Source organism: Euprymna scolopes, chromosome 41 (genome assembly GCF_053919585.1).
Source record: "Euprymna scolopes isolate OS-2025 chromosome 41, ASM5391958v1, whole genome shotgun sequence".
Lineage (NCBI taxonomy): Eukaryota > Metazoa > Mollusca > Cephalopoda > Sepiida > Sepiolidae > Euprymna > Euprymna scolopes.
This window is the reverse complement of record NC_136522.1, coordinates 10,489,293-10,515,524: the sequence shown is the minus strand read 5'-3', so window position 1 is coordinate 10,515,524 and position 26,232 is coordinate 10,489,293. Positions and strand designations below refer to the sequence as shown.

General features: G+C 33.6%; 1 protein-coding gene across 16 annotated transcripts in view; it reads left to right on the top strand.

The window, feature by feature from the left end:
* LOC145266346 (ankyrin repeat domain-containing protein 17-like) overlaps positions 1 to 26,232 on the top strand; it is a 331,800-nt gene that overhangs the window by 161,936 nt on the left and 143,632 nt on the right. For all 16 annotated transcript variants that reach the window (XM_080121948.1, XM_080121947.1, XM_080121940.1 and 13 more), the window contains one exon: positions 21,075 to 21,225. In XM_080121948.1, the coding sequence (XP_079978074.1) occupies positions 21,075 to 21,225 (151 nt within the window). The remainder of the gene's footprint in view (positions 1 to 21,074; positions 21,226 to 26,232) is intronic.

Below are 26,232 nucleotides of genomic sequence, written 5' to 3'. Positions count from 1 at the left end.
AAAAACAAATATATAACAAATAAATGTTATCAAAGGCAAGATAAGTTACTTTTCTACCAAACTGGATATAATTTTGGTGTTTTTATTCAGTGTAACATGTTTATTCAGCTCGAAAAACATGCAGTGTTTACCGATGTATTGGAAAATTCAAAATGGCGGCCGACTCTTAAGCACGGCAAGTTCGGGAAAAGGTGTTATAAATAATAAACTAGACAAAATACTGTTAGAAATTCGCTCAATATATATTACCGTGACATAGGTTGACATATATTCTGTGTTTTTTTAATAGTATTTTGTCTAGTTTATTATTTATAACACCTTTTCTCGAACTTACCGTGTTTAAGAGAGAGTCGGCCGCCATTTTGAATTGTCCAATACATCGGTAAACACTGCATGTTTTTCGAGCTGAATAAACATGTTACATTGAATAAAAACACAAAAAATATATCCAGTTTGGTAGAAAAGTAACTTATCTTGCCTTTGATAACATTTATTTGTTATATATTTGTTTTTTGACAACTTTTTCGAATCTATGTGTACAGTAATACAAACCCAAAATTACATGACAAAAAAACGATAAGATAGAAAAATAATTATTAATGAACTTTTTTTTGTTGTTGTTGACTAAAATAGTCATTAACAGTTTTTGGTAAATATGAAGAATTACTTCACCTTGGAAAATTCCTTTATAATTCCTAATTTTATAGATTTTTGAGGTCGCTGTAAACGAAAATAACATTTAAAATTAAGGCAAACGAGTAGTTTCCAAGAAATGTTAGTTGAAAAAAAATGGGGGATCACTTTTCTATGATAATTTAACGTAAACTGACCATCCACTTTGTGGCCACTATTTACCCTCGGAAAATCCTTTAAAATTCCAGGAAACAAGTAGTTTTTTTTCTTTTTAAAAATATATTAGAAAATACTCGTTTGCCTTAATTTTAAATGTTATTTGCGTTTTCAGCGCACCCGAAAACTTATAAAAGTGGTAATTTTAAAGGAATTCTCGAAGGTGGAGTTATTCTTCATATTTAACCATTTTTTAAAAACATTAATAAATTCATGAAGTATTGCTCAGTAAAAAAATAATTAACCTAAAGAAAAATCATGTTTCTTATTTAAGATTATTTCACCACATAACAAAAATAACATGCAAAATCATTTTTTTATATCCATATTTTCAGTTTGTTAAAATACGTTAATAATATAAATTGTAACACCACGAGTGAACGCGTTTTTTTTAAATTTTTTTTATAAGTTTAGTTTCATATTATATATATATATATATATATATATATATATAAGTATTTTTTAAATTTTATCTTTCTAGCTTTAAAAAAAGTTGTAAAATTTTATCAACCGGCATAATTTATTTTTAAATATTGAAAAATTTCAGGAAAATTAATTTTTGCTAGAATTTTAAAACGTGTGTCAACAGCTTAAAAAAATCGTCTCTTCAAAAGAACGTGGTATGTCTCGCATTTTCCTTAGTTTTGTATGCTGTAAAAAATTTTTTTTTAATATTAGCAATTTTATTCGAAGCTTCTTCTTTTGAATGGTAAAAAACTTAGGATGATAATCTTGAATTAAATTATAGTTACATCGTGTTAAATACAGGGGGGGGGCACGTTAAAACTTACTTTGCTGAATGGAGATGGTGTAAAATCTTTTCTTTTTACTGCATTAATCCATAGACAAGATAATTCTTTATTTTTCGGAAATGAAAATACTGTAACTTTCGGTCCTTTACGATAATTTCCTCTGCAATTCGGAACGATGCACCGTGAAGGCATTTTAATAAAAAAAGAAATATTACAATACGTTACGATATCTACCGGTGACAACAGTTGGTTGCTTGAGTCAAGCAATGCTTGACACCGGTAAAGGGACTACCCGTGATGACGTCAGCAGATTAAATTATTTTTGCCCACCGGCCATCTTGTCTTTTAAGACGGTCTTGCTAGTCCAATATTATGTTGCTCTATGGATTTGAATCCATATAACGCACTCTGGAAATGAGTAAGGTGAAGAAACTTTGGATCTCGTTAATTTGATTAAAGGTACCTTTTTTTTTTTCCTTTTTTCTTTTTCATCCAAGACAAGGCATATTGCAACTTGGGCGTAAGAGGTTACTATTTGGGATCGTGGCTAACAAGAAAATATGTAAAGTGAGGAGTTGGGTGAGATGTTGGTTTACATTACATTTAAACTTCTGCATGTCAGTATAATTAGGGAAACCGGGAGGGAATTTTAAAGTTTAATAGTGGTGGTGAGGGGAGGGGCTATTTCAATGAAAGACTTTCCAGCATCTAGTTATCTCTACAGGGGGAGGGAGCGATTTTGTTGCTCAGCAGAATTGTCGGGAGTATGTATGTCGGGGGGGGGCACAACTGTTATGTGCACATTCCATTAAAATACTTGCACAACAAGCACAAGGATGCAACGTTGTGGTAATGAGACAGGTGGGGGCTTACTTTTCTAGACCGGGGGGTGGGGTGTAGGGGCATATTGCTGACTTTATAGAGCTATGCAGGCCAAAATAAAATAAACAAGGCTGATAGCCATTAGTCGTGTGCTCTCGTGTAATGAATGAATGTGTGAATGTAGGATTGACATAAAATTCTTAAAAATAAACTAAAATGACCGAAAAATGGGCTGAAATGACTTAAATAAATAAAAAGTAAATGACTTTAATGGACTTAAGGATGAATTGAATGACCTTAAGAATGACTTGAATGCTTAAATAATAACTGGAATCCTTCAAAAACAACTTGAATGATCTGGAGAATGATTTGAATGGCTCTGAGACTGACTGGTTGTAAAGTGGGCGATAATTTTACATTAAATTAATACAGAAAAGTGATCCCCCACTTAGGCCAAGAAAAGCTTAAAAAGCTTAGAACAGCATCTATTAACAACATACCTTTGATCTTAACCAAAAAGGCCAAGCACAAAAGTGTTACGGACAGACCGACGGAGTGACTTATAGAGTTGCTTGCATGCGACTAAAAATGACCTGGACGTGTATTGTTATACTGTTTTCCTCATTAGCTTTGCTTTTCAGTGAAATTCCAAAACTTTTTTCAAGCCCGTATTAAATTTTTCCTGAATATTTTGATGTTTTCCATAAAAGCTTCAAAGGCCAGATTAAAAACTTTGGAAGGCTGGATTTGGCCCGTGGGCCGTAGTTTGGAGACCCCTGGATGTAAACCGTTACTTATGGCTGACTCTTGTAACTCATGAAATTGCGATACTATGATCATCCCCTCCCCCTCTTCCAAGTATTAGGAAATGGGAGGGGGTGTGTGAAAAAGAGGAAATAGTTGATGAGCAGAATAAAAGTATAGCATGTAAGGTTAATAGAAAGACAATTGGGGGAGATGGTTCAGCAAGGCACACAAAGGGGCTCAAAAATAGGATAGTTAATCAAGGTGTGACTGGGACTGGGACAAAAAAATGGTCAATATATTTCGAGTTAGCTTATGGACAGTTTAGGAAGGAGAAATGAGTTTTACAGACAATCTTGAATTGAGAGTTTACAGCTGAGGACAGTAGATGGCAGTTGCTGGCTCGGAGGTTCCCTAAGAGATATCAGAAATTTTGGAATCCAAACAATGTGAGAATATATTGGGCCGAAAAAAAAAAATTATGGACCGACGTGACCAGACAGCTAGCAATGGATACATTAACAGTTATACTAAAAACTTGTTTTGTATTGTTTTACGACGTGACCACAGAGGTATTCCTTGGGTCACCAAATCACGAAAATGGCATTGGTTTTATGAGGCATTATTTACTTGTACTTTAATGGTTGTTACCCTTGTGTCGAGCCAACTTTCTCGCAAGCAAGTAGAGCTTGACTATCACAGTTCACTTTCACTGATTCTAAGCTAGGTCAAACACTATAACTAATCTTGATTCCATAGTCAAAGATCCATAAGTAGTTAGTCTGATAGTGCTGACTAGTTCGCTTCTAATTGTTGCCGTTAAGGTTTTCAACTCCTCCTCTGGCCCCAAGCTGCATGCCTGAACCATCTTAGCCAGCATTGGTGAAGAACGAACAGCAAAGGTCAGAAATGTAGTTGTTGACTGAGATCTTGAGTTGATGCTCAATTCACACGGCAGCATTGTAGGATGGAATTAACACATTTTTTATCGATGATGATTATTGCTTGCTATGTTTCAATATTTATATCTAACAATTACTACATTGTCCCACTGACTATTGTGTGATTATTAACCCTTATCCTCGAGTGGCCTCTGGGCCTTGATAAGTGGTGACTGTTGTAAAAAAAAAAAAAAAAAAAAAAAAAATGGATTTTACTGATGGTACTAGAAACCCTGATCGTGAGTAAACTTAGACTTCGGAACTCTCACGTCATGCGATGCATGAAGCGGTCAAAGGATTTTGATCTGCAGCCAAATTCACTGTTTCTCCAGCTTCTTCCCATTGCAATCAAATATCTCTTTGCATCCTGTTCATTTTTGGTCTTCCACTTTTTTCATCCAGGGGTCGATTGGAACACTTGGTTAGCAATTTTCACTGAAGCCAATCTTAGGACATGTTCAAACCAGATTTAACATCGTCTGACGTCTTGGTTGGAAGTTTGATCGCTCGATTTGATCCCTAGAATCTTTCTAAGGCTTTTAGAAATAGTTTTAAGACTGTAAGACTTTAAAATAAGCAGTCTGGGTTAGATATTTTAAATTCTAGGAGTCTTGAATCTGATTTAATACTTTCCGACTAGAACCCTGGTCGTAGCATTATGGTGAACAGATTTTTTTGATAGTAATAAAATATTTCTGGTCAGATTCTAGTGGTACACAGTTTTGATATGTTTTAAGTTGTTGGTAATAATGTCTTTTTTTTTTCTCCTTGCTGCAGGCCTCTCCTTTTTAATAACAGCCATTAAAGAATGTCTTGACTTAATATAATTTGCATCAATGTTCACAGAATAATGAACAAGAGAGACATTGAAGGTGTTCAATACAAACCAATTCTAGAACAATAGCTATTGACATAGCCAAGGCTTTTGATAGAGTATAGCATAAAGGTCTACTTCACAAGATTTCCAGCTATTACATAGCTGGAAATGTCTCATTAAATCCTTTCTATCTGATGGCTTATAAGAGTAGTTGTCAATAGATAGAAGTCAGAAGCTCATAGTATTAATGCTGGCATCCCTCAGTTCCATCCTAGGCTCAACTCTCTTTTTGATCTTTATCAATGATCCTTGAAATTACATTCTTATATCATTCATAGACATTCATGCAGACTATACCACAATCTCTGGCAACAATTCAAAGACCAACAATGATCAAGATCTTTCTGATTTTCTCTTCTGATCTTGAGCACATGGTGCAATGGGGAAATAGGTGGCTGGTTAATTTTAATGCATCTAAAACCCAGCTTCTCTCTTTTCATTATGACCAAGGAGGGCTCTCGTCTTGGAAGCATCATGTCTTGACAAGGTTCTGGGACTGACCTTCACTCCTGATCTGAAATGGAACACATACATCAAATCTGTTGCCAAGATCGCTGGAAAAATGGTTGTATCATTATGCAATTCTCTGTAAGAGCCAAGTACGTCCTAAAATAGAATAGTGACCATATCTGGCCAGGAGCTGCTTGGTGCATCCTATCTTATCTTGATAGTTCCAAATCGTCTTTGAAATTTAATAAGTGGTGCCATTTTCTCTTCTCTGCAATGTCTTTCCCATAGAAGAGATGTTGCGAGCACATCTCTGCTCTAGTGTTATTTTTATGGCAAATGCTCGTCTGAACTTTAATCTATGCCCCCCCCACTTGCCAGACTTTCACAAAAAACACTTGACTAGCTATAACCACTATCAACAATTTTCCCCACTCTATCTGTGCCTAAATCTAAATGGAGGTTCCAGGAACAAAGCTTCTTTCCTAGAACTGCTCACCTGTGGAACTGTTCCATTGACCAGCTTCACGCCCGATTACAATGTGGTAGCCTTCAAGTCCAATGTAAATGAGTTCTTGTTAAGCTGTTCCTATAAATTGTCCAAATTCTACTCAATTTATGATTACTAAACTACCACCTTACATTCATTAACCCTTATCTTCGAGTGGCCTTTGGGCCTTGATAAGTGGGTGACTTCCTTTTTGTAAAAAAAAAAAAAAAAAAAAAAATTCAACGGTTTCCGATATTTTAGCAATACATGTATTATTTTGCAGTTTGAAAATTTTGCTGATATTTAATATGCTTATTGGCAGCGACAGTTGAAGAATCTTATTTTTGTATGGTATTGGTTTGTATCACACACCTTCAATGTGTCCCTTGTTGTTTGTTATTCTGTGAAACTTGATGCAATAACATAATTCTACAGTTTTTTTTTTTAAATTTTTACAAATGGAAAACTTATGTCAAATCTGTTGCCAACGTCGCTGGAAAAATGGATCAGTTCTACCTCATCACACTTTCGTTTCACTCCTAACATGGTCCTCTATCTGTATGATAGTCTAAGATGTTTTAAAATGGAGTACTGTTGCTACATCAGGAGAGGTGCCGCCCAGACCACTCCTTGCCTTTGCAGGCTACAGAACCAACTATGAAATTTAGTGGGCGATGTTTTCTCCATCTTTCTCTGCTCTATCGTTTCTTTCATCGCAGATGTTTGATGAGCTGCAGTCTCCCCCCCCCCATTTCTACAGCATTTGCAACAAAAATTTGTGTAGCTGCAACCACTGTCAGTAATTCCATTTTTCTCCCTCTGCACACATAGACATAAGTTGAACTTCCATGAACAAAGTTTCTTTCCTAAAACTGCTCTTCTGTGGAACACAGTATCATAAGGTTGCTTCTCGGCTGACTTGCTGTTTTCAAGTTCAATCTAAACAAATTTTTGCCGAGTCCTCCTCTTCAATAATCAATTTCTCTACCAGTTACAACCATCATTTATAAATCCATTCACTGTTCCACTATTTACCTATCCAACCCACCTTTATCTCTGAGTGACCTTTGACCCTTAATAAGTGGTGACTCCTTTCGGGAAAGAGGGGATCTAAGTTAAACTCAGTTAGATTTAACAAAGAAAATATTTTAAAAAAAAATGATTGTGTGTATAATCAAATTTCAAAATTAAGATTATTTAATATTTTTATAATTGTAAACAAATATACTACTATTACTGTATTGTTTATATTATTTCTGCTAATGCGGGGGGGGGGGGTATTTCTTTTAGTTTGTGTTATTATTGTTTGCTTTAATGTTCCTATTTACAATGTCTCCCCACGGGACAGAATTAGACACCAGGGTCGTTTTTTAATGTGGAGAAAAGGAACAAAAATATAAATTGTCTCCGTCATGAAGGATTTCTCCTCCACTGACAGAGAACAAGAAATTGAAGTGCAGCATCTGAAGAACAGATACTACACTTTGATCTTTACTCGAAGGCCAATGTTGAGACAATCTGGTATCAGGAAAATTGAAACTTTTTGAGGTATTGGAATATGAAAAATCCGTCCCAATTTTCAGAAGGCAAAAACAATTCCTTCCGATTTTGGCAGAGTAAAAATGTATTTTTTCTTACCGTAATGTTCTCAATCTTTACAACTACCACTCCGCAACAGGAAAAAAATATCCCTTGTATGGATTTAAAACCAAAAATGAGTATCTAAACAAGAGTTGCAGGAACAATGGAACTCGAATACAGGAAAAAAAATTTACAGCATCATACCGATTATCAAAGTAGAAGACACAAGATGAAGAGTTAAACTAGATTCCAAATAGGACACACTTGTGCCACCCACTCATATTTACTGATAAAAGAAGCACCATTTTGTATTACGTATAGTGATGGGACAATTGCAATATTTTTCCCGATTCCGTAAAAAAATTCCCAATTCCAATTCTTTATGAATCTCTAAATATTTTACTATAAAGTTATTTTGTCCCAATTACTGTAAAAACACATCTTAAAAGTGCGTGTATTTTCTCGAACATAAAAACACACTTGTGATGGGATAATCTATAGATTTTAGTCTTACTGGAAGTTTAAATCAATAAATATATTTATTCTATTACTACTACAAACGGTGGGAGACATTTTATAAAAATAAAAAAGATAATTAAAGGAATCAGTTTTGGCATCGGAAAATAGGCTCAAATTTTCCCGATACCCCAAAAAGTTCCAATTTTTCTGATTCCCGAATCCGATTAATTGTCCCAACACTAATAACATACCAGGGATGGTGTCGAGTTTTGAGCAAACCCAGAAGAGACAGTCAGTATAATAAGTTAAGAGACATTTTGCAAGATTGACTCTGAAAAAATTGTTGAATTCCTAAAGGAAACAAAGCTATATAACAAAAAGTTAAAGAATTACTAATTATCTAATACTAGCCTGGGTGCCCGGCATTGCCTGTGTGTGTGTGTAGCAGCAAAAAAAAAAAAAAAAATTTTTTTTTTTTAAGTGTTAGTAGGCAGGGAGGCTTGAACCCGTACCCTGAAGGAGGAAAAGAATGTGGGGGGGAAAAAATGACATCTTTATCGTTGTCCATCGCCAAACCGGAAGTGGCAAAGGTTTACATTAAGGCTAGTAAATCGAAAAGAGGGGATGACTTTCGAAAATATTGGCAAAAAAGCGACCACCTCCTTGTAGAAAAGTGCCCATTTGACGGTGAAGAAATTAATGTTTTTAGCCAATTTTTCAATATTTGTCGTCCGAAGGGTCGTGCTGCGAAAAAAATACTGATCTTGTAAAAATCCGCTGCCGTCGCTGTCTAAAGTTTTAGGCAGACATGGATACATACATTTAAACAGACACGCATACATACATTTAAACAGGCACGCATACATGCATTTAAACAGGCACGCATACATGCATTTAAACACACGCATACATGCATTTAAACAGACAGGTAAGATTTATGTAATCGATGGACTTCTCATTTGGATGATTTGTAATTCTTCAACTAATGTTTACGTATTTAAAGTGTATTTCTCAATATAAAATGTGTATTTCTCAATGGATTATAACTTGAAATGATTCCCCATGTAATAATATTTAACAAAACTTGCACAGAATTTTTGGTGCTGGTTAAGATAGAAGCAATGGATCAATTTCTTTAAATATGTCATTTTAAGCAAAAACACTATTACTTTATTAATTGTCATGTCGAAAATAGTAATACATCTAAAATTTGTGAAAATTCATAGAGTATGACAAGTAGTAAAAAAGAATAAGCTCAACATAAAAAAAATCATACAGTGGACTATATTTACTTTTATGCAAAGGAAGCACAGAAGAACTGAAAGCTTTGTTAGAATTGAAATACATCCGATAATCGTGAAATTTTAACTATATATTAGACATCAATGAATAAAAATTGCCAGCATTTAAGTTTCTTAAGTTAAGTTGTTATTGTGTTACAAAATTTAAAAGAAAAAGTTGACTTGTAAAATTTTATTTGCGAAAAAGTAAAACTCCTGGCTGAAAGTTTAGACTGACTAAATTCGTTTTTTTTTTTTTTTTTTTTCGTTTTTTTTCCCCCCCCAATAATAAAGAAATAAACTTGTTTATTTTTATTTTATTTTAAAGGCTTTTTAGCCAGCATATTATAGACACAGCCAGATTTGAAATTCCAAATATATCTGATTTGTATTAAATTGGATCCAACATCTAATGACGCTGGAGGATTTTCTGAATTTCAAATTAAGATACCTTAAATTTGAATTTTACAAAAATGTGTGACTAAAATTATGCTCGACCAACATATGGCTGTTTTTGTTTTACTAATTATGCATGACTAAAAATTAAACACGATTTATGTATGTCTAAATCCTCAAAGACTGAGACAATTATTTGGCACTGTAATAGTAAAAATAATTTTCTCAGTCGTTTAAGTGTTTAATTAGTCAGAGCAACTCAGTTTAATTTAAAAAAACAAAAACAACAAAAAAAAAAAACCAAGCAGTAGTCGATAATAACTTTAAAGTGTTTGAGAAAATTTTTTAAAATGCTTTCTTTTTTCATTTTTTTATTTTTTATTTATTTATTTTTTTGAGGAAAATGAACCAGTCGTGTTATAATAAAACAGAACTTTATGCAAAATTATTAGTGATGAGACTATAATACAATTACTGATTCCGATTCTTTCTGAATCTCTAATTATTTAACTATAAAATTATTTCCCCCGATTTTTGTTTAAAAAAAAAAAAAAAGTTACATATGCAGATATTTTCCTAAACGTCAAAATACACTTGTGGGGGTTCTCTCGATTTTAGCTTTACTGGTAATTTAAAATCAATAAATTTTTTATCATTATATCATTACCAGCAATGGAAGATTTTGGTTTACACAAAATCAAAAAAAAAAAAAAAATAATAATAAAAACAAGGGCAAAAGAATGGTTCTGGCATCGGAAAATAGGCATCAATTTTTTTATACCCCCAAATCTTCCTTTTTTTTTTTTTTTTCTGATTCCCGATTCCGATTAATCCTACCAACATTTTATGAAAGAAAGAAAAAAAAAAATAGAAAATAATTTTAAAAAAAGAGAGAAAACGTTATCTACTTGCCTCCTCATGAGGATAGTTAGACACTAATGTTTTAAATATGGGGAAAACTAGTTCCCTCAAAAAAGGCACAAGAGATTGTAAACATTGCCTCAGTCTTTAAGGATTTCTTTTTACAAAGATTTTCTAGTGTTACGTTGTTATTGTGTTACAAAATTTAAAAGAAAAAGTTGACTTGTAAAATTTTATTTGCGAAAAAGTAAAACTCCTGGCTGAAAGTTTAGACTGACTAAATTCGTTTTTTTTTTTTTTTTTTTTTCGTTTTTTTTCCCCCCCAATAATAAAGAAATAAACTTGTTTATTTTTTTTTATTTTTATTTTTTTACAAAGATTTAAAAAATAAAGTGACACAATGGATTGAAAAAAAAAAATGTCTGTCTTTAAGGATTTGCAAAAATAATCTCTCGACTGTGAGTAAATTCGTTTTATTGTTTATTTTAATAACATTTTTTGCGCTGACGGACTCTGTAGACCACCCGTGTAAAAGGGAATATTTAATAAAAATCGGGAGTTTTCTTTAAGTAAATATCTTTTTAGGTATGGACTTAACTAAAGATGTTTACCATAAGTAACCTCTCAAAATTTCTGAGAAAATTTATTTTATTGTTTCACAATATTTTATACTGACAGACCCAGTTAATCGCCTGGGTCGAAGTTGCTTTAATCAGCAGCAGTAATTAGCCAGACATTGTTCGTGCCTTATTTTTAATTGTACATTTTTAGTAAAACCGAGCTAAAGTCTTTATTTTTTAGAATCAAAATCATTTCATGGATTTTGATAAAAATTGGAATAATGATTCTAGGCATAAGGTTTAATAGCAGTATTTTACTCTTTGTAAGTGGTAATTGTTCTGTTTGGGGTAATTTTATCTATCCTGAGACGGGTATTCTTTTATAAATGTTTTAATTTTAGCTTCCAATAAAATTCTGCTATCACCAGACATCTTGCTCATTTTTTAATTTATGTCAAAGAAAAAGAAAAAAACTCCTGACGCGCAACTTTATTATTTGAGTAATTTTTTTAACCCATGATGTCATAACATTCCTTGAGGCCAAGTTCTTTAACAAAATATTTCCCATCTGATTATTTGGAATTCCTCTCTTATTTTATTTTTTTTATTAACTTTGTTGATCTAACATTTTTTTTTTCTTTTTAAATTGAAAAACAAAAATGCAATATTTGTCATAATTCATTTTGCTTCAACAAGATGAGACGATTTTCAATGTTTTTCTCTAGTAAAGAAATCTGCTTTTTTTTTTCTTCTGTTTTTCTCCTTTTTTCTGTTTTTCTCCCTCTTTTTCTTTCCCTTTTCTCCTTTCTTTCCCTGTTTCTTTCCCTTTTCTCCTTTCTTTCCCTGTTTCTTTCCCTTTTCTCCTTTATTTCCCTTTTCTCCTTTCTTTCCCTTTTTCTTTCCCTTTTCTCCTTTCTTTCCCTTTTCTCCTTTCTTTCCCTTTTCTCCTTTCTTTCCCTTTTCTCCTTTCTTTCCCTTTTCTCCTTTCTTTCCCTTTTCTCCTTTCTTTCCCTTTTCTCCTTTCTTTCCCTTTTCTCCTTTCTTTCCCTTTTCTCCTTTCTTTCCCTTTTCTCCTTTCTTTCCCTTTTCTCCTTTCTTTCCCTTTTCTCCTTTCTTTCCCTTTTCTCCTTTCTTTCCCTTTTCTCCTTTCTTTCCCTTTTCTCCTTTCTTTCCCTTTTCTCCTTTCTTTCCCTTTTCTCCTTTCTTTCTCTTTTCTCCTTTCTTCCTCTTTTCTCCTTTCTTCCTCTTTTCTCCTTTCTTCCCCTTTTCTCCTTTCTTTCCCTTTTCTCCTTTCGTTTCCCTTTTCCTGGTTTTGTTTCCCTTTTCTCCTTTCTTTCCCTTTTCCTGGTTTTGTTTCCCTTTTCCTGGTTTTGTTTCCCTTTTCTCCTTTCTTTCCCTTTTCCTGGTTTTGTTTCTATTTTTACCTTTTTGTCATCTGATTTACTAAAAATAATTTACTAAAAAATAATCTGAATTATTCGAATTACAATACTCATCTTACTTTATTACATAATCCTAAAAGAATCTTTGTATATATTTTCTTTACACACACTCTTCTTCCATATTTAGTATATTGTTAACCTTCCTGCTGTTAGCAAAGCAAGTTCCATATTGCTGCTGATCTAGTCAGTCTAGTGCCTAAGAAGCCTACCACTAGGTCTTGTCTCTATATTACTTATAATATTTTGAAACATAACTTGTCTTGGACAAACTTTCATGTGGTATATAGACGTGATACATCATATCATTTTTGCATGGCTTGTTACACTACATTTTGTCAATAAAAAATATATGTTGACTAGGAAGCAGAAATGTTATTGTAGTTTTAGTATTTTTTAGAACTCAAGGTAAACAATTATATTTTTCAGTTTAAAATAAGTTATCCCCCTTTCTGAATTTCATTTTTAGATTGTTTAAAAATATTTCATATTGCTGTCGTTTGTATGTGACCCTGTATAAATTTAAAAATAAATTGTAACTAAATGTTTTTACCAATAACAATTGGAACTTTTGCTAGGACCAATGTTTGATTTGTCAGCTTAAATTCTATCAGGGTCTAACTTTGAAAAGTTGGTTTTGAATAGTCTATCATAATATCAATATGTAATGGATTAAGTGCAAAAAGTTTTAATTACCAGCTATGCTAGTATTTTGATACCGAGGATGAGAGCTACTGAAGATTTTCTATTAAGAACATCTGCAGTGTCCCAAGGGGCAACAGGATTTTCTTTATTTTAATTTGCTAATCTTCATTTTACCGTCAACATATTGCTACGATTAAAATACCTCATTCTCTGAAGTGGTATTTACTCTCTGCAGAAACGACTTCTCTTTAATAATCGTCCATATTTTTCCTTTTTCATTTTATTATGCTCTCTCTCTTTCTCTGACATTAAACACAAAACAAAAAGTGTAATTCTTTGATTATTACACTACAGACGTTCTTGGCCTTTGGGCCAAGATCAAAATGTAGTATCTGTTATTCAGAATCCTGCACCTCAATTTTTTGTTCTCTCTCTTATTGGAGGAGAAATCCTTCATGATTGTTCCTTTTCTCCATGTTAAAAAAATGATCCTGATGTCTAACCCTGTCGCGTTGGGGGCATTGTGTAAATAGGAATGCTTGAATTACAATTTTTTATCTTAAATATTTTTTTTACTTATTCCCCCCACCCCCAAAATACAAACATAAAATAAAAAAATTATAATGCAAAGTATTGGCTTTTAATAAAAATGTGTTAATATGTAGCATAACGATTTTTTGCGTTGAAAATTGAAAAGTTTACTTTGCCAAATCAACCTCGTTTTGTATATTTGGGGTTTTTGAATTATCTGTCTCAATGGTGTTATTTTCTATACCAAAAAAAAATTTTTTTTTTTTAAGAAGGCATGGGCTATAGAGGCTATGCCAAATATAGTTGGGCATGAAACAGCTGCGATTGTTTGATAGTTTTTGTTGCATGGGCAAACTAGTGTGCTCAGTATTCATCTGAGCATTGTTTCTGGTGGTGCTTAGAAATGGGGAGGGTAGCCAGAGCTGAAGTGTTTTTTAATTACTTTTTAATTAAAAAAAAAAAAAAAAAAGTAACAACAAAAAACATACATAAATGGGAGTTCTGTTTATCTTTATCTTTTTTTTTTTTTCTTTTTTTTTTTAATCATCAAAATTCACTTTATTTTTGAATTTTTGATACTGTAAGGAAAAAAAAAACTATAAAAAAGAGAGCACATTAGATAAGACGATTTCATGATAGGCGTCACAGCCGTAACGAGAAGTCATGCGTAGCGGGAGAATAAGGAAATAAATGTTATTACAAAAAAGTAAGTTCAAGTTATTCTTTGTCTTGGTCTCCTTTTCGACTCAAACTATGTTAGTTCCTGGACAACGTTATATGACGTGTCTAGTGTAATGTTTGTTCTGTTGTAATAAGATCTTATTTCCAGGAATTAGTACTTCCCTTTTGAGGGAGGTATAGTATGTTCTGTTGTCATAAGAATATATTCCCAAGCATTACCTCTTCCTTTAGTGATAATATAGTATATTTTTGGTAGTTGTGCAGTTCACGGACTGTGCTGAAATGTTATTTTTTGATAGGAGGATAGATAATTCATATTAATTTGATAATTTGTATTACAGTTCTCATCTTGAGTGTTAATTCTCTCAACGTTTTGGTCAATATAATCTCCAAGCTTCTTCTGATGTATCTTGGTGAACTCTGGAATCTTTCTGTTGAACTTGGTAATCTGCACAGAAGTTCGAACATAGCCCTTTGTTTAATCCATGAGGCTAGCATGTTCTTATTCTGTCAACCATGATTGAGTAGAATTCCTAAGTAATTCACGATAGTATTTTTAGTGTTGCCCCCACCGAGGATTGAACCTTCAATCACCAGAAAGGGTGTAGCTAATAACTAGGGCTGTGACAACAGAATATTCTTTTCACTCTCGGGTATATATCCGACACAGACACTTCATCAACCGAGAACCAAATCAGGCTATATAAAAACATATAAGATATTAACAGATATATACTCAAGAGTCAAAACAATGAAAAGAATATGCTGTTACAATCCTAATTATATGGTGGCTTTAAGAAATCGAGTTTAAAAATAGCTTATCTCTGGCCAGGTCTGTTTTTATCCATCTTTCTCGGGTCCATTTTTGTCATTTGTTTCCATATTTTCTTTTCTTTTCCTGTGAGCTGAAATTGCTACCGCAACTGCTCTACATCTAATAACCCAAGAACTGACATCCATTCTTTCAACATAGCCACGTCATTATATATATATATATATATATATATATATATGTATGTATAAAGACAAAATGTGTGTTAGTTCAGCAAAGGCTTTTTTGGGAGACTCACTCAGTGGCGTCACTCATTCTTAAAACTTACCTCTGTAGATTATAATATCTAAGATTTACAAAACGAGCTTGTGTGTATCTTTGATTTTGGTGACTTTAACATGCTATTTTTGAGATTTTTTTTTTTTCACTTGCTGTGTGTTCCTTTAGCTTTTTAGTATAAAAAAAGCGAAACAAAGTGAAATCGTTCTTGGCTTTTCGTGCCAAGACGTTCAGAAAGCAATAAGGTTTGATCAGTGCTGAGAAAATAAACCCCGTCAAATCAGACAATTGCTGTTCATTTGGACACTCCCCTTTTTAGGGGAGCTGTTTTCCCCAATATCTTGGTGGGGGAAACAAACACATACACAGAAACTGGCTTGCAGCGCGAAAGTTAAGTCGCATGATGTTTGACCGTGTTACATCCACGCACCTATCATTTAACTTTTTAATCATTAAATTAAAACGGTTTTCACTTCCTCTCCCGTCGTGGTCGAGCGGGTAAGATGTCAGGGTTTTTTTCACTTTTAGTTCAAAGCATGCGATTTTTAGAAAAGACTGATTTTTGTCAAATCACTAGAGCCTTTATCTTGCTGGATTTTATTTCTTCCTCTCTTTTGCTTTATTTTTTTTTTCCTCTTCTTCACACTGCCTTGCCCTCCTTTTCCCTCTCATTACAGTTGTCTGTGAAAACTGAAAATGTTAATTTTTCAATAAAGGTCAAGATTTCATAAGCTTCATGAAGAGGGTAAGGTGGGGGGGGGGGTTCCAAGGATGAGTTCCAGTCAATAAAGTGCCAAAAGATCATTACAGTTGCAGAGATGTTTTTCTTGTGTACTAGCAGGATTACCCAACCATTACCCAGGGCAAAAGTGTAACTATCATAAAAATTTAATTTAACTTGAAAAATACTATTAAAAAAATTAGTGCTCTAACATAGATGTATAAGTAGCAATACACACGGATGCTTTGGATAAATACGGATTTCGAGGGGGTTCTGCTAAAAGCGTCATATTTTAAAAACCAAAGCACCATCCTCAAAATACCACCGTTTTGTTCGAAAATGAATATACTTTCAAATAAATTAATAATGTACATTATATAAGAGTTTTTAAGCAAATCAAGTGCTAAAAAAATGTTAACCTCATAAAACAGCGAGTTTGGAAAATTTTGAAAAAAAATTTCTTTGGACACCCACTGTTATCAATCTTTTAACTAAATTTATCCGTTAAAGATAAAAATGTAATCGGCTTTCTCTTGTGGTGCCAAACAATTTAAAATCATGATACCTGGAAAAAAAATCATTCTATTTTTAAAAAGTATTTAAAAACGATCTGTAGAAGCAGCAGCAGCAGCCACTATCGCTGATATTAATTACTTTACTGTAAACAAACTATTTTTTGTTTATTCCAGAACGAATTAAAAAAACTGAAAATATGAATACAAAAAAAAAAAAATGTTCTTACATATTTAGTTGGAACTCGTATTATCAGAACATAATTAGCTTAACTAGAGCTATTTGGTTATAAGAATATATAATTTTAAAGCAATCTAGCATTATTTTAGGTCAAATTTAAAAAAATATAGTTGAAAAACAATTATGTAATATGTGTAATATGTGCACTTCTATCCATTACATTAGTTTTTAATGGTGAATTAAAGTGTTTTTTTTTTTTTTTTTTTTTTTTTTTTTTTTTTTTTTTTTTTTAACGAAAATGTGAAATGATTTTTTTGCTTCACGTGTGCAAGCAGTACACACGAAGCAAAGTTTTTTTTTTTTTTTTTTTGACAATTTCTTTCAGCGGATCGGATGGACACTAATCTACCCAATTATATATATATATATATATATATATATAATCAATATTTAAATATTTGTAGGAGGTGCTCAGTTTCTAGTTAAGTTCCTATTTACTTGCCTTCCCACGAGGATAGTTATTCGCAAGGTCAGTTAATGTGAGGAAAATCCAGCTTCCCAAAAAGGGTCAATCTGGATAGAAACAAACATAAAAATTCTCTGTCATGAAGGATTTCTCCTTCACTGACAGAGGACAGAAAAGGCGAAGTGTAGCATCAAAAAACTACACTGTGATCTTGGCCCGAAGTCCAGGTAGAGAAATAATTAAAAAAAAAAAAAAAAATCTTGAACTGAAAAGTTTAACAAAATGTGTCATTCGGACAAGAAATGTAATTGGAAATAAAAACCAAATTTATCAAAAATTTTTGAACGATTTGTTAGCTTTAGCAAAAAAATTTTTTTTTTTTTACTTTTCCAAACGTCACGTTTTCTGTTAGTGACGTCACTTGTTTTAAATGAAGTTTATTTTTGTCTATTTGTCGTAATTCTTAAATTTCACACCCCCGTAAGAATTACGACAAACAAGCAAAAATAAATTTCATATTTAAAAGTAATTTGATGTCCAAAATCTAAGGCATAACATTTTCAAAAGCCAATAATTATGACCCACTAACCGTAAATATGGGGGCCAAACGCCTTAAAAAAAAAAAAAAAAAAAAAAAAACCTCCCATAATCCTATCTCTAACCCTAGGTATGAGTGGCAAGTCTCCCCCTTTTAAAACCTTCTTTAGCCCTAACAATAATGCTAAGTCTAAGTGGCAAGCTCCTCACGAAACGATGTTACTTGGTAAGCTACTTATAAGGGTCTAAAAAAAAAAGGAAAAAAAAGTTCCTTCATTAAAGAAAAGTGCACCATTTATCACCCATAAAAAAAATAAATTAGTCAATTGTCCTAAAATGCTAGAATGGCATTTTTAAGGAATTGCAGCATATTTATGTGCATTTACTGCAGATTATTTGGAAACCATTAATTTTTGGAGGTTTTCAGTAGCATATTCTAATTCCTAGCACAAAAATACACTTATATGATAAATTTCATTGCTAAATCTTCTGTTTTAACAAAGATATAGATAGCATTTTTACTGAAAAAGTAGTGTAAAAAATGTGATAAATATATTCTAGCCATGTTTGACATGACATACGGGATTGAAGCAAGCTTTTATGACTGGATGCCCTTTCTAACACCAATCCCTCCAAAGACACAAGGATTTTGTCATAGTTATCTGCTAACTGGAGCAATGTGCTTGTCCGTTGTCAAGGAGGTCATCCGCACAATCACACTTTTGTTGGACGCCATAAGAACTACCGTATATACTGGGTATAAAAGTCAATGTGCATCTTAAGACCAAAAATTGTCATTTTAGGTATTACCTATCTATAAATCGACTGCAGATTCTAGACAAGTTAGATAGTCCGTCTCACGGCTCTTTCTTGCACGGATAATTTCCTTTTTGGTGTTTTTTATTTATTTATTTATTTTTTAAGACATAAATTATTTCTCCGCATCCATGAGCAATAATACTTTCTTTTATGCAAGTGTGGTCTATTCAATTTTCATATATATATAGAACCGACCCGCTGCACACTTACATGCAATGTTAGCAAATGTTGCTAACTGATCAACGACATGCTATAGATTCCACGTGCAGTTACTGTTTTGACACATAATTCATGTTGTGTACCATAATAATGTAAACGCATGCATTGCATGAGCCGTAATATACTGTAATGTGAACACATGCGTTAAGTGCCATTAAATAGTTGTCATTAAATTGTTAAAACTTGTTGAACTTAATGGAGAATGACATATCGTAAACACTACATTTCCTAATCTACGGGAAAAAAACGTCATTTCGTCACTGAATACATCCTATCGAACTGGGGCCTATAGCGACATTTATAGAGTGAACATTGTGAGAGCTATTCCAATTATTATTAAGCCTTCTACTGAAAAAAAAAAAAAAAAAAAACATGCATATGCTTACATGCTGATAAACACACTGCAGTTGGGTTTGGAAGGAGTGCAATTAATTAGTAGGATTACCGGTATATACCCAGTGCACAAACAAAATGGCGTTTTCTATGTTACAATCGAACACCAAGTCACTCTTAACATTTATCAAAATATTACCTATGTATAAGTCCACCCCAGAAAATAACCTTAAAATCGTCTCCCAGAAATTCAACTTATACACAAGTATATATGATACTTAATTTACATAAGGATAGCAGGATAGTTTATGAAGGTTTACTCCTAGATCTGGCATGTTTTGTCTATGTCTATGCATATTGACAGGGTTACCTCTTGAAGGGTGTGACTCTTCGCTATGGACAGACATTTATTTACTAGTGATAGGTTGTTGCAAATTGCAAGAGGTACTATTTTAAGCAATCATATAGTGCTGGGTGCATGGAGACCTGCAAAAAAAAACAAATGTTGTCCTCTCCCCTGACCAGGATGTACATGCGACTTAAAACTGCTTTTTAACTTCATGTTCCCAAGAAACTTCCGTTTTTGGAGAAAGCTGGTTTAACTCACTTGGATTGAATGCCATTGGTATATATGTACGAGGTGCCTTTAATAAGTTTCCAGACTTTGTTTGTTATACAAGCATTTAAAATTGTTGTAGACTCATGAAAATTCAGTATCTTATGAGATGACTGACCAATTTTTATGATTTCAGGTTCAAATGAACAACTTTTGTTGGAATACATCCTACTAAAGCCTGATTGTCACAGCTAGTGAATTACAAAAATGCAATCGGGACATGAGGACACTTTAGATGAACGATATGCAATAAAGTTCTGTTTTTAAACCAGGAAAAAAATGCCACCGAAACATAGAATGTTTTAGACTGTTTTTGGACCATCTTGCATGGATCCAGCATCAGTACTGGAGTGGCATAAGAGATTCAAGGAAGGCAGAGAGTCTGTGAGGGATGATGAGGTGTGGAAGGAGAAAGGAAGTCAGAAAACCAGAGTTGATTGGCCAAATAAAGAATTTCATGGATATGAACTATCGTGTGTCTATAGAGACAGTAAGTGAACAGCTCCATCCTCGTCACAGGTTATTTGGTCAAGATGGGCATCAAGACAGTTCCTCACCTTCCCTATAGTCCAGACTTTGCTTCCTGTGACTTGGTATAGACTCAAGGAAAACTTTAGAAGCTGTCATTATGAAACAATTGAGATAAGAGGCTGTGACAAGGGTCATTGGCACGCTCACACAAGAGGACTTCCATGGGATCTTCCAGAAGTTTTTGGAATGGTATACAAGTGGATTGCAGACAGAGGAGATTACTTTGAAAGGGACTAGAGTTTCATGTGTGTACTATCAATAAAAGTGCGCATATGAAAAAAGTCTGGAAACTTATTGAAGGCACCTTGTATATATGTGTCATATTTATTCCAGGTTAAATGTATTCAGGAGATAAACCCCATGAATTAAAACAAGGTTTTTAAGAGTGCTCAATAAAAAAGAGCTAAATATATTATTTTTATTTATATAGCGAGTATATAATACTGTCTATATAAATAAAAGTAATATGTATGTGTTACTTCTTAAAAGGTGTGACTCGTCGCCATATATATATATATATATCTCTGAATCTAGTAAAATCGTCCCATAGATTCCTGGAGACACATTAAAATCAAATTGGTTGATTCCGTGACCAGCTAAATTAATGTTATCAACATTATGATAATTGGGTTAACGTGTTGGTATTTTAAGTTTCTAAATCCAATCTTTGTTTCAACGCCATTTTTATTTGTTCAGTTAAATCTGATAATTATTTTCTCTTTTTGTATTTCAGCTCTCGATCTTTAGCCGAAGCATGCAGTGATGGAGATGTACCTGCAGTAAAAAAGATGTTACAAGAAGGAAGCAGCGTACACGAAACGACAGAAGAGGGGGAGAGTTTGCTGTCTCTTGCATGCTCTGCAGGATACTATGAATTGGCACAGGTGAGAAGACCCAATTTTTTTTTTTTTTTTTTTTTTCCTCCCCAGCCCGACAAGGGGGGGGGGGTTGGACCAAGTACTTATTCATTCCTGTTTATCTGCCCATTTGTTCACACTTTTCTCAATAACCAAACCTTGGATTTTTTTGTAATTTTTCACAAACATTAGTCATGGTGAAAGTAAATTTTTGCCAGAACAAATTTTCCGGTAATACTCTAGTTGCCCCAGCTAGGGGCCATTATACAGGTAAAATTGCCCCCAAATTGTTAATCCGTTCATTTGTTTGCTCTTTTCTCAATAACTATGCCTAGGATTTTTTAAAAACTTTTGCACAAACATTAGTCATGGTGAAAATAAATGCGTCACTGGTGAAGGGGGATCCTGCATGCTCGCCTTGTTTTTATCAACACCATGCCCATCCATTTAACAGGCCGTACTTGTATTTGGGCCAGCTCCATCCAGAGAATTTACTGCATCTCGAACAAATGCTGACCGGCCATCATAGTCCACAGCAGTTGCAGATACAAGTGTTAGCTGATCATGGTTCCAATGGCAGACCTCAAAAACAAGGGTCCATGATCAGCTGAGTATCATGTTTCACTGTTCTGAGCCAGATTTTTGGCTGACCTCCGCATCTGTTTTTTTTTTTTTTCTCAACCTTGAGAATGTGCTAGTTCAATCACTTTGTGGATGAAATCATCGGCGTGATAACAAAGAACATGACTGAACCAGTGAATTTTAGTCCCAAAATCTAAGTTTGCTAATTATTGGATCCAGCATTAAATAACATGAAAAGGGTCGATATGCCATAAAACAACCAAACCAAACACCATGAATAAATATTTGAAGATATAAAGAACTTGATGCATAAAATCTTTTACCAAAATTACCAGAATCAACATTAAGTGACCTGAAAAGGGTTGATATGCCATAAAACAAAATAGCCAAATGAAAACCAACTTTGTGTCCAACTCTGCCATTGTAGGGAGGTAATAATCTTTTTCCCACAGACAAGACGTTGCGAGCCTGTCTCTGCTCTATTGTTATTTTCCTGGCAAGTGCTCATCTAAGTTTCAATCTATGCCCCCCTCCCCTCCCTGCCAAACTTTCACAAAAAGCACTTTTAGTTACAACTACCATCAACAATTTCCCCCACTCTCTATCTGTTCCTAAATCTAACCGCAAATTCCATGAACAAAGCTTTTTTTCCTAGACTGCGTGCCTGCAGAACTGTTCTGTTGGCCTGCTTTCTAGCTGACTACAACATGGTTGTCTTCCAAGTTTAATGTAAGCAAATTCTTGTTTAGCTGTTCCCTTAAATAATCAAATTCTACCCAAATTTTCACCACTTATGATTGCTACGCTGTTATTTCAGTGATCCCCATACACTCATTAACCCTTATCCTGCAGTTGCTTTCGGGCCTTGATAAGTGGTGACTCATTTTAATTAAAAAAAAATAATTTTTATCATATTGGGCAATTTTTCATCATGGTGATCACTCTAATCAATTCAGGGCTCTCTCTACATTGCGAGGAAACAGTCACATTTGCAAGTGATTTTTCAAAGTGGCGACTAGAAATAATGAAACGCCTATCTTTTGCCGATTATATTTCTTTCACCGACAATCTTCAAAGCTGACTACTGTATGAAAAATATCTTTTCAACTTTTTTTTTTTTTTTTTTTTTTTTTTTAAAATAAAACGAACAGTTAAATTATTTAAATAATAAAAGTGTAATAGAACAATATACTTTTTTTTTTTTTTTTTTTTTTAACGAAGCTTTAAAAAAAATATCTGAAGAAATTAAAATGTTTATACGTTTAAGTATCAGCATAAAATTAGTTGTATATTTAGAATTACACTTATTAAATAAAAAACGGAAAAATATTCATGATGTACATACTCGTAACGGAACGAAGATGTCATATTCTAAAAATCAGGTGGGTTTGACTAGTAACTTTTCTATTTGGCTAGTAAACGAAAATATTTAGTTGTCAAAGGGCAACTAAAGATAAATTTGTCCGTAGAGCCCTGCAATTATACAGTTTTTCAGGCCCTTCGTTCACGGGTGCTTATCTGAGAAGACAGTCTAATTTAGATCTACCCATTCTATTATAATTCAGGTATGTTATTGTTTGGCAATTGTCCGCGTGACTGATTTTTGCAATGTACAATTGTTGTTCTCAGTTCTTCAGCATGATGACGCCATTTGCTTTAAAGACTTTCCACGTCACATATTCCATTTCTCCACGTGGCTATCCTAAGTTGTGTGATCATTTCCACACATCTTCATACGCTTAATTCAGACAATCCTTATATCATTGCTTAAATGGGATTTCAAACAAATAATTTTTAGTTAAAAACTCTATCACGTTCTTACAGTCGGAATTGGGTATTGGAAAAATCGAAACTTTTGTGGATTTCAGAATCGGAAAAATTTGTGCCTGTTTTTCTATGCCCAAAACTATTCCTTTTAATTATGTTTTTTTTTTTTTAAACATTTTTTTATTTGATTTTGTTTGAAACAAAATCTTCCAGTGGTAGTAGTAGTAGTAATATAATCAATATTTATTGATTTTGAACTACCAGTAAAAATAAAATCTATAGATCACTTTCCACAAGTGTGTTTGTATATTTATTTTTTTTTTTAATATTTTTGTGTTTGAGAAAATATATGCACATTAATGTGTTTTTATAGTGATCAGGGAAAAATACCAACTTTATAGTTAAATATTTAAAGATTTATAAAGAATCTGAATTGGGAATTTAGTACGGAATCAGTAATTGTATCAGTCGGAGGAAAAATATTGGAATCGTCTCATCTCTAATAAATTTTTTAAAAATCACGGAAAAATGATCCAGTAGAAGAGCTAAACCTGTTTTTTTATAAAAAAAAAAAAAAAAAATAGATAATACCGATCCAACATTTTTTATCCTGAAATAGCATATTTTCATGGGAAGCAAGGAAGAAAAGTCAAAATGATAGATTTCCGTTACCTCCCCTGGATTTTAGGAACTCTTCCATGTTAAAATATATGATGAAATGCAATCAAATTCAATAAATCTTATTTTTACATATAACTTGTCTGTGTGCCTAGTGTTGCCCAGGTGTTTATAGTAAAAAAAAAGAAAGTGAAAGAAAACCTGACGTCTTACCGCTACGTCATGACGCGACCAGAAGCGTTCAAATTAACGTAGTCAATCAAAAAGATGACTTGCAGAAATGGTGTTGCTTTTAAACGAAGGTTGTTTTTAATGTGGGGGAGGGGGGGCATTCTGGCAGTATCCAAAGAAATATAGTAATTGTCTCCGTATGAAGGTTTTCCCCTAAATTGACCAAGAATGAATTACAGAACAGATACTACCCAGCCGGAAGACCAGGTGGTTGTGTTTGCGTTCAAATAGTTTCGCTTTATTTATACGAAAAAGACAAAGCAGCCAAGAGAACAGGATGGTGGGAATTTTTTAAAGTCAGTCAAAAATAAAAGATAGACGATGTCCGTTTACAAATCTGTTATGATTTGGAAAGTATGCGAAAACTTCTTCCAGAATCTAACCGACGCGAGAACCTCGATGCAAAAGGCTTTTCGTGAACGTACACACAAACGCGTGCACCCATTTTGCCTTTTATATGTTAGACTAGCGGAGGGGGGAGGTACCCGGCGTTGCCCGGGTGTTCGTAAGTGTGTGTATGGGGGGGGGGGTAATTAATAACCCTGCTTAAATATTATAAAAAAGACGATGTAAAAAAAAAAAAAAAAAAAAATCCCAAAACCAAAACGGAAAAAAAATGGCATAAATAAACCTGTGTATGGAGGAGGGGGTGAACTAAAGAATAAGCGAAGTAATAAAAAAACAACGTTGCCCGGGTGTTTAAAGGTGTAAAAGAAAAGAAAAAAATAGTTTTGGTCGGGAAGAGGGATTGAACCCGGAAGCCTTGACGCAGAGGTGGGAACCAAAGCCAACTACTTAACCGTCTCTACCACGAGTGAGAGTAATTGATTAGCATGTTAAGTTAAGGCTTATAAAGCTAGTAAAAGAAGTTTGATTGACAGGAAGACGTTTAATTTAATTTCACTGTATCTATACTAAAATGCAGGACAAACAGGGGACAGAGCAAAATAGCGCGAATCTCATAAAAGTCGACGTAAATAAATCTAGAGACGACCCGCGTTCCCAAATCCTAGATATTATTATATAGGGGGTATATAAACAGTTTTAAGGGATAGTAACGACCCTGGGAGCGTGTGCGAAAGAAGCCTTTGCGAGACATACACGAAATGGTCACACACATTTTGCCTTTTATATATATATACTAGCTCGGGGTACCCGGCGTTGCCCGGGTGTTTTTGGGTGTGTGTGAAAAAAAAGAGGTGGATTTGAAAAAAAAAAAAAAAGGAAGCTTTTCCGACGCGCAGTTGGAAAATAGTGTGAAAAAAAAACAAACAGGTGCTCGTTTTTGATTGACGTGACGGCGATTTTGTGCAAGACAGTTTTTAATGAGGTCAATTGAAAAACCCGCTCGCCCGTCTGATATGACGAAGTCGACACTGGCTCTGGGCCTGTGATTAGAGTCGAGTTTCGCTGTTGTTTATACCGAAAAGCGAATGTAACGCGTGCCGATGCGGGAAATGTGGAATAATTAAGGTTTGAAAGTGAATAAAATTAAATAGACAGGCAAGGTCCGCGGGTAACTCTGAGATATTACAATTTCTGGATGATATAAACAGTTTTAAGAAGTTGCGAAGCGAGCGAGCGCTTTTCCGAAAGAAGCCTTTTGCAGACATCGCGGAAAAGCGCGCACGCACACACACACACACATTTTGCCTTTTATATAATAGATTATATATATATAGATTATTTTTTTATACTGAATCATTTTTTTTATTTTTTTATTTTTTTTAAATTTTTTAATTGATACGAATTTTAACATAACCTAAGTACGTAATAGTGTTTTCATCTGAAATGCGTTGGTTTGAAATGTCATGCATCAGAAGTACCTAAGATATT